At 39.1% G+C, this 14405-nt stretch overlaps 3 protein-coding genes across 5 annotated transcripts; 1 reads left to right on the forward strand and 2 right to left on the reverse strand.

The window, feature by feature from the left end:
* Window positions 1-2355: 2355 nt before the first annotated feature.
* Window positions 2356-4301, forward strand: LOC126802503 (gibberellin 20 oxidase 1-like). Its single transcript, XM_050530143.1, has 3 exons — window positions 2356-2876; window positions 3311-3632; window positions 4014-4301. The coding sequence occupies exons 1-3, from the start codon at window positions 2356-2358 to the stop codon at window positions 4299-4301; spliced, it is 1131 nt and encodes a 376-aa protein (XP_050386100.1).
* Window positions 4302-4649: 348 nt separating this feature from the next.
* On the reverse strand, window positions 4650-9714 carry LOC126802499 (polygalacturonate 4-alpha-galacturonosyltransferase). Of its 3 annotated transcripts, XM_050530140.1 has the most exons (11): window positions 9665-9714; window positions 9364-9519; window positions 8269-8303; window positions 8097-8156; window positions 7842-7970; window positions 7667-7730; window positions 7544-7587; window positions 7020-7354; window positions 6553-6910; window positions 5530-6117; window positions 4650-5390 (listed from the first exon to the last, which is right to left on the reverse strand). In XM_050530140.1, exons 2-11 carry the CDS (start codon window positions 9494-9496, stop codon window positions 5115-5117), a joined length of 2022 nt encoding a protein of 673 aa, XP_050386097.1. In that variant the 5' UTR covers window positions 9497-9519; window positions 9665-9714; the 3' UTR covers window positions 4650-5114. The 3 variants fall into 3 exon arrangements, 1 of the variants encoding a protein (XP_050386097.1); XR_007672964.1 differs by lacking the exons at window positions 8097-8156; window positions 8269-8303; window positions 9364-9519; window positions 9665-9714 and having other exon boundaries at window positions 4650-4851; window positions 5005-5390; window positions 7842-7971; XR_007672963.1 differs by lacking the exons at window positions 8097-8156; window positions 8269-8303; window positions 9364-9519; window positions 9665-9714 and having other exon boundaries at window positions 4650-4856; window positions 5005-5390; window positions 7842-7971.
* Window positions 9715-10309: 595 nt separating this feature from the next.
* On the reverse strand, window positions 10310-13230 carry LOC126802513 (histone deacetylase complex subunit SAP18). The gene is made up of 6 exons (XM_050530149.1): window positions 13099-13230; window positions 12962-12994; window positions 12385-12495; window positions 12127-12222; window positions 10725-10796; window positions 10310-10646 (listed from the first exon to the last, which is right to left on the reverse strand). The coding sequence occupies exons 1-6, from the start codon at window positions 13165-13167 to the stop codon at window positions 10614-10616; spliced, it is 414 nt and encodes a 137-aa protein (XP_050386106.1). The 5' UTR covers window positions 13168-13230; the 3' UTR covers window positions 10310-10613.
* Window positions 13231-14405: the final 1175 nt, after the last annotated feature.

Raw genomic sequence — 14405 nt, forward strand, 5'->3', positions numbered from 1 at the left:
CGTGTCACGCCACCGCCGTGCCCAAACTCTCCCCCTCCTCCTCCTCTACCTTTCTACGGCCTCCGACTACCCCTAGGCCATTCGTAGCCTCCTCACGCACCGCCTCTAGGCGGCGGTATCTCCTCCTTCTTCTCCTCCGCTCCCCCTCTCCGATCTACTTCAAAACTTCCCCAAAACATTCACAATTACATCAACAAGCAATCCAACAATCGAACTAACCTAAACCCTTACCTAAAACACGAATTGAAGTCGTTGAAGTTCCTTGGTTGGTTCGGACCGCCTGCGTTTTGCATCCGAGAGTCACGCCGAGCCTCACGGCGTCGCTGGTGACCGCGCCTTGCTCGTGGGGAGGTCGTGTCGTGGTGGTGAGGTCGGAGCTGCTGGCGGTGAGGAGCGACGCTCGGAGGAGAAGGGAGAGACTCGGAGGGAAGAGGGAACCGAGAGAGAGAAAGAGAGAGAGAGAGAAAGAGGGAGAGGGAGGCGGGGTGAGTGAGAGACGAAAGGGTTTCCAATTATGGGAACCCTAGCTAAAAAACTTCCTTTTATACCCCCTCCCAAAATCGGAAACTAACTTCCGTCGTTAATAACTTTTACGTACGTCGTCCGATTAGAACGCGTCACATGTCCACGCACTCGTATCGACGAGCTCTACAACTTTCGTGAAGGAAGTTTTCGCAACCGATCGACGAAATAAAAGTCGATATAAACGTTACGGAAATGTAACGTTTTTCAATTTAAACGTTCCGAGAACGTTTCCGTTTCTCGTTTACTAACGTCGCAACCAAATACGTTCATTCTAATAAAATTCGAAATTTTATAGAATTCCAAATCAAACTAACATTGTTTAAAATTTAGGGTTATTACAATTATTAGATTTTCAATTGAATCACTAATTTCATGTTGTCACAGTTACGTTGGATTTGGCCTAAATCTAGTAAAATAAAATCCGATGGATAATATATAGCTGGTAACATAAAATTCAATGGATTTACATCTTATCAAACGAACTCTAATATGTTGCTCTAAATATCCATAAAATTTAGGAGTCCGGTGACCACAGACAACAACAACAACAAAATTCAAGAGGCTATATATATATATATATATATATAGTCTCTATCCAGAGTGAAAGTTCACTCTGAAATTTCAGAGTGAAGTTCTAATTTTGGCACACTTTTCGGTCAAATTTTTTCACCATAAGCGATTCAATATTTAGATACGCTATTCAAGATCATCTCTATAAAGTTTCATCCAATTTGACAATGATTTGAGCTTTCAAAATTGAGATTTACACGAACGGTTCACGTTGAACAGTCTTAATTCATTCATTGATTTAATCTAATTTCAATACATTAACGATGTCCGAATTAGATGAAATTTTGTAGAGATGATCTTGAATATCATACCTAAATATTGAATCGCTTATACTGAAAAAATTTGACCGAAAACTGTGCCAAAATTGGAACTTCACTCTGGATAGGGACTGTATATATATATATATATATATATATATATGGCAAATATTTAATATGTGATTTGAATTCAAATGTCTATGCATGTTGTGTAAATTGCAAAGAAGGAAAAATTGTTCAGCATTTTCAACCTTTACATCACAATTTCCATTAAATTAACCTCCGGTGGGATTGATGGACCATTCTCCTGCATTCCTCTCCTTCCATTATAGGGTTGCTGTGTTGTACATCTTAAACCTGTATCTATACGTTGAACATGATTTGAATTGATTCAAACAACAAATTACGTGTGTGATACATGCTTTAATATCCTACCTGCAAGACTCTCATGCCAGACTTGTAAAGCATCCTATATATATATATATATATATGACTGTACGATCTACATTTGAAACGAAATATAAGCTCTGCAGTCATGGACCTTCTCCAGAAACAAAATCATCTATCTGTCTTTAAGTGTCTTCTGCTTGCAAAACTCAAAACCCTAAACCATGTTGGCCAAGCCGGTATCTGCTCCGGAGTAAAACTCCGTAGTTTCCGACACCCAAGTCATTCTACTCGATCAAAATTTCCAACGTACTTAATTTACATGTATATGTATGCGCTAAACATGATTTGAGTCCTCACAACAAACATGTGACATGGCATAATCTGCCATCTTAGCTTGTAATTCATGCAGTTAATAACTTGCCATAATTGCCATCTATGCAGGACCCCTAGCAACACTTGTAAAACACCCTCATGCATGTTCTACAGTTGTCTGTGCTTACTTATCTCCTCCATCATCTTCTATATAAGCTCTCGAGTCAGGTCCCTGTGCAGAAACAAACCATCTCTCCTGTCTCTAAGTCTATCCTGTTTGCGAGACCCAGAGCCCTAAACCATGTTAGCCATACCGGTGCCGGCTACATCTGAGCAAACCCCTGTGGTTTTCGATTCCCAAGTCATTCAACACCAATCCAACATCCCTTTCCAGTTCATATGGCCGGACCACGAGAAGCCTAGCCCTGACGTGCCAGACCTTCTCGCTCCGGCCATCGACCTCAATGGCTTTCTCAGCGGTGAGCCTGCCATAGTTGAGAACTCGATTCGTTTGGTCGACGAGACCTGCAAGAAGCATGGATTCTTCCTCATTGTGAACCATGGGGTTGATCCAGAGATCATTTCAAAAGCGCACGAGTACATGGACGTGTTCTTTGAGATGAAGCTCTTGGAGAAGCAAAGGGCGCAGCGGAAGCATGGTGAGAGCTACGGTTATGCTAGTAGCTTCACCGGCAGGTTTAATTCCAAGCTTCCATGGAAAGAAACACTTTCTCTGAGGTACTCTGCTGAGAGCCTGAACTCATCAACAGTCATCGAGGACTACTTTCTGAATGTAATGGGTGAAGATTTCAAGAAAATCGGGTAATAACATATATACCACGTCCTCCTACTGAGAAATTATTATAATACTGTGAAAATATAACCTTTTACTGAGGGTCATAATAACAAATTTCAAATTAAAAGGTCTATATACAAGATCCTTCGATATTTCTCCTTCAAATACGTACAAGGGCTAGATATATTTTGTTCTCTTCGTTCCAATAATTAAAACATAGTGAGGGCAGCCGTACCAACCATTTTATTCAAACAAAAAAACATAGTACGTTTTAGTCGATTTAGGTAAACTTATGATTTAGTTTTCAGCACAATGAAATTACTATGATTGATTTGTAAGGGTATGTTAAATTAAGACCTCAATTATCTGTGATATCTTTTGTCGAAAAGAATTATATGTGATATCAAATATTGTGCATGGTCATGGCTTTTGATTTTATTTTATGTGCTGGTGTTTCTAGGAAGTTCTACCAGGAATACGCGGAAGTGATGAACAAACTATCTGATGGGATACTGGAGCTACTGGGAATGAGCCTTGGAGTTGGGCGGGAGTACTTCAAAGAGTTCTATGAAGGAAACGATTCGATCCTGAGGTTGAACTACTATCCAATGTGCCAAAACCCAGATTTAACACTGGGAACTGGTCCTCACTGTGATCCCACATCCTTGACAATCCTTCATCAGGATCAAGTAGGGGGACTTGAAGTTTTCTTCGATGATAAGTGGCACACTGTTACTCCTGTCCTTGATTCTTTTGTTATCAACATTGGTGATACTTTTATGGTACGTAAGTTCTCCATTCATTAATATGATGCTAAATGATTAGCATGGGGAGGCATCAGTACCACTCTTTATAATTGCACCGATGTTTCAGTCACCTTAACCACAATAGTGTTAGTATCTATATAAGTTGGTAAGTCGTAAATTCTTAAGCAACGATCGGTATAAATTACTAGGTAGTAATATTATTTTAGCGTTCACTCTTTCTACTGTAATCGACTTCAAGCTTCGAAATCATTTCCTTTGCCACAAATTTACACACTTACATTTTCTAGTTGGACAGAATTGAGTATTTATTAACGTTATTTGTCTTTGTTGGCTGAATTGAATTTTCTTTATTCTTATACTAATTAATGTCTTCCTCATGATGATGTGAACTTTCAGGCTCTGTGCAATGGAATTTACAAGAGCTGCTTGCATAGGGCTGTGGTAAACAACAAAACTGTGAGGAAATCTCTTGCTTTCTTTCTCAACCCAAACATGGACAAAGTTGTGACTCCACCAGCAAGTTTGATCAGTGCTGATAGCCCGAGGTTGTACCCGGACTTTACTTGGTCTACTCTGCTGCAGTTTACCCAGAAACAGTACAGGTCAGACATGAGCACCCTCGACGCTTTCTCAGACAGAATTACTAAGCAGATGGGTGGAGAAGAAAAGAACCAAGGAAACTAGGGAGTTCAAGTGTTGTGGTGGTATGTATAAGAATAAAGAATTAAAGACTCCATAATATGGACTCCATAGTATCGAGCTCATTCTCAACTTTAGTTTTCTGTCAATCCAAGAATTATAGTCCTAAACATTTATTCTTAGCTTGATGTCCTTTTGATATATTTAATAAGCAATAAATCATCATACCAACCATTTAGCGAAGTCGGAGAGCATATTTCTAATCCCATAACAGTTATCTTATTGAAATATATAATTTGATCATTTATGATCTGAAACCTTCATAGGTAAACTTCAACAATCAGCCCTGGAAATCAAAATGACAAATATGGAATACTAAAACACGCAAGGAAAGAAAATTGAAAGATGCACCCAAGCATCAAGATCAACACTAAATTCCAAATTGAAACATCTTTAAGAAAACGAAACAAAACATAGAAGACAAGGCTGCGCTATACCAACTAATATAAGAAATTCGCTAGAATTACAGTCCACGTGAGAATGTTGTTCAAAGAACCAAGATGCTTGGACATTTGATCCTAATCACGTTCCACATCTTAGCTTCAAACAAAATAAGGTATTGAATTTATTATACAGGTCATATGGCAAAGAATTTGTGCTACCCGATTCCAAAGGGTGACGAATAATGATGTGAAATTGAATGAATTACAAATGGAATAAACAATTGTAGTGAAGAGAAAGTCGATACCTTCTCTTGATGAACCACAAATAACCCATGTGACTTGTCAGATGAAGATACCAAGGAGCAGGTGAATGAGACGGAGTTTCTACTATGTACCAAAATCCCCATTTTCAGATTCATTCACTTAGTTTGCAGCTGCGAAGATAGGGATGGTCATACTTGATGTACTTTGTCCAGTATCCTTTGTACTTTGTCATCGCCAACTCCAGCCATGGTTTCATGTTACCATTATAGTGTACAACAGCTGCATTCTCAATCTCATTCCTATCAAGACTTGGATTGTAGCCCAAACCAAGAACATGCCATGACTTTTGTAGTGGATGTGTCAGCCCATAAAATGTTATTAGCCCTGGAGGTAATGTTCCAAGTTTCCACAGTGTCCTCTCTTCATTCTAAAACCACAAACAAATGGAACGAAATAGCTATAGTCAGAGGAAACTTAAGTTCATGAATTTTGACACTTCTTAGCCACAGATCATGTAAAAAGTAAAAATATTCAATAAGGACAAATGTGAGGTTTCAGACACTCACCATGTTCTGCCACTTGTGATAGATACCGGTGATATCTTTCTTTTTCCACTCCTTCAGATCAAACATGTTCATTCCATATGCCCATCCACATGCATTTGGATCAAAGTTTCTCGCGATATGAGGATTTGAAAAATTTAGGTACTTATCAAAACGATGGAAGCTCTCACCACAGGTTTCTACTGCACCATTCACTTTTCCATGTAGATCCACTGCCCACAATCCAGTTAAATCTTTCTGGACAACAATGTCATCATCAAGAAACAAAATCTTATCCAACTTGGGATAAACCTGTGGAAGATAGAACCTCAAATGATTAAGCATTGAGAGATACTTCGGGTTGCGGTACTTCAGATTAGAAGCGCCAGATGAGAGAGTGGTAGGATGGTCAGCCTTGAAATAATAGTTTTTCATTGCAGCAGACTCGAGTTGCCGCAGAACTGGGCAGTACGATGAGTTGAGCCACTTAAACTCATCAACATTTTCAACGTGTATAGTGGCTTTTCCAGGAGGATTCAATAAGAACCACATATTCATGGCTCCAAAGTTAAGCTTATCAGTAACAAGATGGAATACATGTTTTGAAGGATCCTGCAATAACCAAGAAAGCACACAAGTAAATAACAATGACCGTAAATCAATAAAAAATTAAGAAAAATGAAAACAACAAAAGCAGCCAGCACAGAGTAAGCCATTGCCAAGTAAATTTTAATGATAGCACGAGCCTCGGGCCCGCAGATCAATATAAAAGTAGTATACAGTTTTCAAAATTTCCTAATGTGATGTAACTGCAGATGAACCCTTACTTGAAAAAAAGTATAGAAAAGATGGTCATGAAAACATCAAGCCCCTTAAAGTAAAGATGTCTAAAAGGATGATTTACATACTCATAGCATGATGTAGACTATGGTAACATCGAATATAACGCATGCCTTGCATACTAAATTTTGTTGTTTCCAACTTGGTCACAAGACACAAATGCATGTGCAATTAGACACAAGTATAGAATATGATAATTCAGATCACCTTGGCATTCTTGACAGTAGAGTTGACGACAACCGATGCAGCCAAGACATTGTCAGAGAAGAGGGCATAATGATAAAGACTAGGATTCTCCAAGTTCTCAGTTCTAGGGAATCTTCTCTTCTCCATAGGAAGGAGATAATAATCTATGGTTAGGCGCATAGACAAGCAGTGAATTCCATTTGGAATGGTCTTGGCAGCTAACTGACTAAGGAATGTGCTCTGCTTTTTCAGGCTCCGCACTTGTTCATCCGCAGACTGAAGCATTGCTCTCAGCTTTGTAGTGACCAGGTTACAATCATACAGTTGCTCTCTCGACTTTGAAAGAACTTGGCCCATAGCTTTTATTCTTTCTGGAGCACTAAATTTTAATCAGCCGTAGAAAAAGTAAGAAACGTCCTCATAATCACCAATCCATTTAATATAAAAGAAGACAAAGATATACTATACACATTCAAAGAACATGTTACCTTTTGGGTAGATCTGCATCAGCAGTTGCCTCTCCCAATGCACGCTGAGATTCTCTCAGTCGAGTTTGTAGTTGCTCATACAGATCGGCCCTGTTTTTCATCTTCGCAATACTTAAGTAAACTCTTGCCATTATGATCTGATCACGCATCAAGCGCACTGTTGAATCAGAGTTTTCATTCTCGTTTTCTTTCCTCCAAATGCTGTATTTTCCAAGAACAGCTGAATCAACTGATTTGGAGCGTTCAATGGCTGCACTTTCAAGTTTTAATATTGATTCATCATCGTGCTGTGTCAACTCAGTTGCACGGCTTGCACGTTTAGTCTCTCTTAATTGCTGCAGAATCGCTTATAATGCAAAAATTAGAAACTAACCAATACTGCAGTAATACAAAACTAGAAATGCCAAATAGACATGAGTCCGTTTAATTTATGTTCTGAGCCGAAAGATAGATATACATGTTCAAGCAAGTGTAAAACCATTCCACAATCTTAATATGGAACATAGGTAAAGTATGATAATTACCCTTCGGGCTAGTTTTGCAGGATCAAGAGGTTGAGCATAATTATCTGCAAAAAACAATAAAAATTAGAAAGAATGTAGAAGTGTATCACAGCCATAAGAAAAATGTTATCAGAGCATAACCACCTGAAGCCTCATCCACTTTGACCCTTGATGTCTCTTGTTTTGCATCTACGGCTGTCAAATTTATCTTGCCACAAACAAAATGAAACGGAGGCAATCAGCAGCTACAGGTTGACAATATCTTTCCAGCATAAGGGATAGTCAAGACTCCAGGCAGAAAGCATAATCACATACTAACCTCTGGATCTGTTACAACTGATGAATTTTCTCCAATGACTTTCCAAGAAGCTAAAAAATTGTTTTTCCTGAAGAAATCAAGGCTCAAAGGCCCCATGTCATTTGTGCTGGCTGCAATCACATCAATGACCTGATATAGTGATTCAACCAGAACGTTGGTTAGAAAAAAGAAAAGACTCAACAAAATAGAAAAACTACCACCACTATTGTGAACTCAGAAATGAGTACCACACATATTTAGTAGAGTTGCACTTGCCTCCTTCGAGAAAAGAGATTTGGCATGTTGCAGTGCCTCTCGCTCCCTCCAATCCAAATTCTGCACCAGGAACTTGTTCTCAAAACCGTTTAGTACAAATATGTTACTATATTGTAGAAACAAGTAAGATACAAGATTTGAGGCCGAAATTAATGCAAGCATGAAGCCGTACCTGTTCACCAGCACCAGATAATATATCATTTTGATCTGCACAAATAGCAATACTTATTTATAGTCAAGCTTGGAGAGTCTTCATAAACATGTGACTTGCAGAGAAGACAAACTTACACATTACAACCATCAACTATAGTAGAAAAACAAAACAAATGAATATGCCATTGGAGTGACATTTGGAAAACTTTTCATGACAAAAGCTAACCCAAGTATATAATAAAGTACAAGATGATTTTTCAAAACGACTTTCACAGGATTACCAGCCCCGTCACTTAATTACGAATTTCAAACTCAAATACAGGCCACGTACAAGATGCAAATCGGCAACTTACAAAACTAAGATCTTGCCCAAGCTTCTGAGGAAACTTTAAATCATGATAAATAAGACAAATCTATAAACTCATTCAATCAATTCTCACTTGCATTGAGGCTCGATACTTATTTCAAGAATTCAATACCCCCACTCTCCCAGCTACAGTACAATAAACCGGGAAAAATAAATAACAGACCACAACTAAACTGTAATGAAACAATACCACATTACCATAGTAACAGAGATAACAACACAAAGTTTAAATTAAAATCGTTCTCGACCACACCTGTATCAAACCACCATTGCGGCCTAATCGCTAATATATAGATACAACCAGGCCAGAAATCCAGAACCATAAAAACTAAGGAACTTGACACGGGTTTCATTCAGGTACAAGCATCATTGAATATATCACATCAATCTGCTTAAAGCTTAACAATTCAAAAACCGATACGAAGATAAACAACGCCTCCTAATACCTTATGACACACTCATACACTCACCCTCTTAAAACACCAAAAACGCTTGCAATGTCTGAAATATTAACACTCCTGATTCCATATCAGTATTAACTTTATCGACAGTACATTAAATTTTGACTCTTTTATGCTTCTCTGAAGCAAATAAGAAAATACGAGAGCAATCACAAACAAGCAAAAGTAACTGAAACCTAATTGAGATCTGCAAACCTAAAATTCCAGAGACTCGTTCAACCGATGAGCATAAATTGACAGGCCTTTCAACAAAGCATTGGAAATCGAAAGGAGCGGAGGGACCAACCGGAGGTGTAGAGGCCACGGCCGACGAAGAAAATCAACGAAACGAGGAAGAGCACGAATGCGAAGACCGCAATGGGGAATCGCGATCCGGCGGGTCGGTTCCGGTGGGGCCCGCGCTTCACCGCCATTGGCATCGAGACCTGGATTTTTCAATCAGCTTCAACAGAAAAAAAAAAAGGTAAGAGATTCCAATGAGAGAGAGAGAGTTTGGGTGTGAAATAAAGAGAGGGATCCAATGGGATAGAGAGAATGAGAATTCCGATGACGGGAAAAGTGGGAGGAGTGAGGAGTGTGAATCTTACCTCCGATTTAATTACAACTTCATCGCAGAGGTCTCTCTTTTGTCTTCCTCTCTCGCCCCACCCAAACTCATACTTAATTATTTTGTTTTTTATTTTTAATTCAAATTCTATTGGAAAAAATTAATTTAAACTTCGTTACAGAATTTCTTTACCGTGACTTACTTTGTGCATCAAGATAAAACGTCAAGCAAATCTTCCAACATTCATGGATTGGGATATGCTTAGTGCCTAGGCGGTCTAAGATCTCCCCAGGCCTAGCACCTAGGCAGCTAAGTTTTAGGCGGACCAAAGGTGCTTCTAGCCGGGTGAGTTTTAGCCACTTTCACATGTCATGAAACATAACAAAAATATAGTCCTATTCTAGTACAAACAAGCTTCTTCCATACCTTACTCTCATTGTCACCCATATTTTTCCTATATACCCAGAAACCTCGTGTTGTTTTAGTAGAGCCTTTCCTTTCCGATCATTGGTGATAGCTTGATCCTCCTGTCGACAGAGCCACTTTGTTTGGATTTGAGAGTGTGCAGGTATGAAATTGAGATTGGATGTGCGGTGGGTATGAGTTGATGAAATTGGGCAAGTGGTGGTTCCATGTTTTCCTTTCCGTTAATGCAAAAAAATTAACACCATATCAGTCTCAGATATACCACGGTCAAAATGACTCTAATCTTCAAAAATCCACTCGTCTTTTTATTAAATATACAAATATTTTTATTAAAATTGAATAACTCGCAGATACAAGACTCACAGACACTGAAAAATTTAACCTTAGCTTATGCTCTAACCCTAAGAAACGAGACAGCAAAGTACAATGTACACCCAAATGTGAAGCAACGAAATCTAAACAACCCTTTCTGAGTTTCTGTGGTCTAGCATACATATGTTCCCTAACCTCCAATGCAATTCCAATCAATCAGCTAAACCATAAAAACACCCAAGAGAGCTTGTCTACATAGTCGCCACGTCCAAGTAATCCCCGATCTGCATATCAGAGAACATCAGCCAGGAACATGAAATATCAGGCAATATATAGAGCCAAAAAGAAAACATCATGTTTACCTGAAAGCCAAGCTCAGCCAAAATCTTGCCGTCGTCAAGTTTTCCGTTTCCATAAGAAAAAGTCTGCCCCACCTTCATGTAGCAATGAAATCCAGTCAGATATATACGTTGTTCATCATTTCACAGAATATGTGCAATCACATTTACTAAATTAGCTATGGTGATTAGAACTTAGACCAGAACTGTCAAGTCACAACTAGGTGTCACATTGGCATTCAAATTAGGATAGCAGTACAACAGACTTGGCACTGATCTTGTCAAGTTATCAGGGTTTAAAAATTAAATCAACTAGATCCAATTTAATGTGACAAAATATACTTCAATTTTCTTCTCCTGAAATTGTGCTTATTGATGAAACAATAGTACCAAATGTATGCAACAACACTATCAATGAATAAACCACACAATCATCCAGCAGAGATCACAGAATTCAACCAATTCATGCAGAAACAAATGTATGCAACAACACTATCAATAAATAAACCACACAATCATCCAGCAGAAATCACAGAATTCAACCAATTCATGCAGAAATTGTAGAGGGGGAGAGTTCAAGTCAGATATTGACTTCCATGAGATTGGGCAGAGCCAGGATAATGAGGATATTAATAATACCCTTGCATTGCATAAGCATAATACTAATCAGCCTGTTAGAAGAACCTTCCCATTGGAGTAAGATGCCTATCAAATTCTCAAGTGGTGGACATGCCTATATCTGTTTCTGCATTAGAAAAGCAGACTGGAACCTTTCCATATCTGGATTTTCTATCTTTTGGTTTTTTCTTTTTCCGAAAACTATAATTTGGACTTGTTGCCCTATCTCGTCTATTTTGCTTTTGGCTATCCGACTAGATAGTATTGCCACTAATTCCCTTTTACTAAATCTGTTAGAAAATGGGTAAAGTTCTAATATGTTGAAGACCTCAGCAGAAAATATGGCAGCCTTTTTAACAGGTGTACGTTCCCGTTGGGGGAAGCTATTGACTGAGGTGTCTCCTCTTCCTTTAAAAGTTTAAATTCATTTACTTCATCTGCTTCCCCTCTCTAATGACATCAGTAATCTTCCTTCAATTTTTATGCTTACCTGCTAAGGAACTTTTATCCCAATTGTTCCAGAGATCTGGTTGTGTTACCATTTCTTTATATTTATTCGTTACAACCGAATTAGGAAACCCTTTTGAAAAGATGCCCTAACCAAGAGGAAGGCTCCTGCAAAAGAATTGTATCCTATGCTAAAGAATCTAAAGACAACAAGCTACATTAGGGAGTTAATCACACACTGTCCCCATATAGTATAAAAAGAAAACTTGCTCGATCCTTATATTGTATAATGGGATGTCAGCTACTTTGTGTGTGTGTGTGTGTGCGTGTGAGAGAGAGAGAGAGAGGAAGGATAACTTACCACTCTAACCGTGAAACGGCCATGCCTATCTGGATAAACAAAAGCAAAGGACAGTGTTGCATTCTTTCGTCTTGCTGCAGGGGCAACCTCCTTAACCTGAAAAAGAATGAAAATCAATTACAAAATAATCAAAATAAAAATAGATTCAATAAAGCCCAAAATGGGCAAGTTTCCTCAACTGGGGGCATATTATGTAAATAAACTGCAGGCACTAATATGATTACAAAAAGTAACAACAAGCAGAGAGAGAGCCTCTACCAGATCAGTTAGTTCACGAAGTGTAGCGTCCTTCCATGTATAGATTTGAACCTCATCCTTTGGCTCCTTGCCTCTCTCTGCAAAATCTTCAGCGACATGATGGCTTCCAGCCTATAAACACATCAAGAAAAAAAGTCATCAATTATGATCGTAACTTGTAAATGTGACTCACACAACTAAGAACTTCATCTACACTGAGCAAATATGACCCACCCTCTTGGCAGGATTATACAACAGAACCAATATCTGAATTTCAGAAAACCACACACCAGTTTCCGCAACTTGTTTCTATCAGACCCTACAACTTTCTAATCAATATATCATCATATCCTAATACCAACATTGCTGTGAATCACTAGGAAAGAACTTGTGAGTCTCACAAAGGTTTGCTCAACAATTAATGTATTGTTTAAGTGCAGAGATAATGCTATATCTATTTCTCATTCCTCAATCAAAACTCTCAGCAAACAAAAAAACAAATCAAAGGGCACAGACCAATCAAATATTCAAAGTAAAGCTTAAAGCTTAAAACTTGGAAACCCAGAATCAAAACTGAGCATGGGTATTAGTAACATACCTTGGTGAATACTCGAAGCAATAAAGGGCAAGTCTGCAATTCAATAAACAATCAAAAATCACTAACAGTAAGAAGAACAAATCAACCAAAACATTATAACACAAAAGAGATACACAAAAGAGAGAGAAAGAAGGAACCTTTTCGCGATCGACTGGGGGAAACCGAGGGCGAGGTCCTCTCTTGGGTTGTTGTGCTACTCCGGCCATCTCTCTCGTTATCTTTCCTTCTTAAAACTTCTGCTTCGGCTCTTACCAGTTCGTTGAGTCTGTTTTTATCGTATTTATTTTGAGATGAGAAATCTTTGGGCTAGGCAATTTGAGAAAAGTCCACAACGGCCCCGACCCAACAAGAACAATAAAAAGGAGATGAACAAATTTATAAGAAAAAAAATAAATAAATGTTTCGGAAGAATTATTATTCTAGTTTTATGTGTGTTTTAACCTAATAAGTTTCTTATTATGAGATAGATTAGCATCTCTGTAATAGATTATGACTCCGAATCCTACGGGATTGTGGTTTTTGTAATGTCTATATATAGGCCCCTATATCATTTAATAATACACAATTATTTCATCATCCATCACGTTATCACGCACTTTGCCCTAAAACCTTGAATTTTTAGAGCCTTAGAATTTTTCTTTCTCCACCGTCGGCCGCCTTAGTCCCCGACCTCCGACATCTTCCCGTCGGCGCTCCTCGTCGGCGCAGCCCCTGCCCACCGCTCCTGCTCGCTGCCGTTGCAGCCCCATGCAGCCTCTGCCGGCCCTGCACCCCCCTGCAGCCCCCGCAACCTTCTGCCCGCAGCCCCTACAACCCCCCTGTAGCCCCTACCTGCAACCCCCCCTGCAGCCCCTGCCCGCAACCCCCTCCGCAGCCCCTGCACGCAGCCCCGCAGGGTCTCCTTCGCATTCGCTCCGTAAAAACATATTTTGCCCCGCAAGACCCCGCATCAAATGATTCAAAATTGCTCCTCCCGTATATTCACGAAAGAAGCGCGAACTTCATAAGCAAAGTCTTCGCTCAAGAGAAGCTACTCCCGTCTTCTACAAACCTTCAACGGTAAATTTTTCATAAACGTTCCCGCTTTTGAACCTATAGATATATTATATCGGGTGCTATTAGTCTTCTTCTTGTCTTTATTCCGACCTTTCTTATAACGCCGATGAGACTATAGAGGGATGAGTTTCCCCTCTTGGTCGATGTTTTTTGTATGACGGTCTTGGGAGAGTCACGATTGTTTTGAAAGGGAAGTTAATCGATTTTCGTGTGGTCGCCTGAGTGCACCGCTGTTTTGGGTGCGATCGTAAGTATCGCCGTTTGCATTGATTTTTCTTGTGACCATATACGTCACCCCTTCTAATTCCTATTATACTTGAATCTAATCGATTTCGTATTCATTTTTGTAGATGTCATCGCCATCTCGACCGGAATTTAGCCTTCTTGA

The sequence above is a fragment of the Argentina anserina genome, chromosome 7 (genome assembly GCF_933775445.1).
Source record: "Argentina anserina chromosome 7, drPotAnse1.1, whole genome shotgun sequence".
Lineage (NCBI taxonomy): Eukaryota > Viridiplantae > Streptophyta > Magnoliopsida > Rosales > Rosaceae > Argentina > Argentina anserina.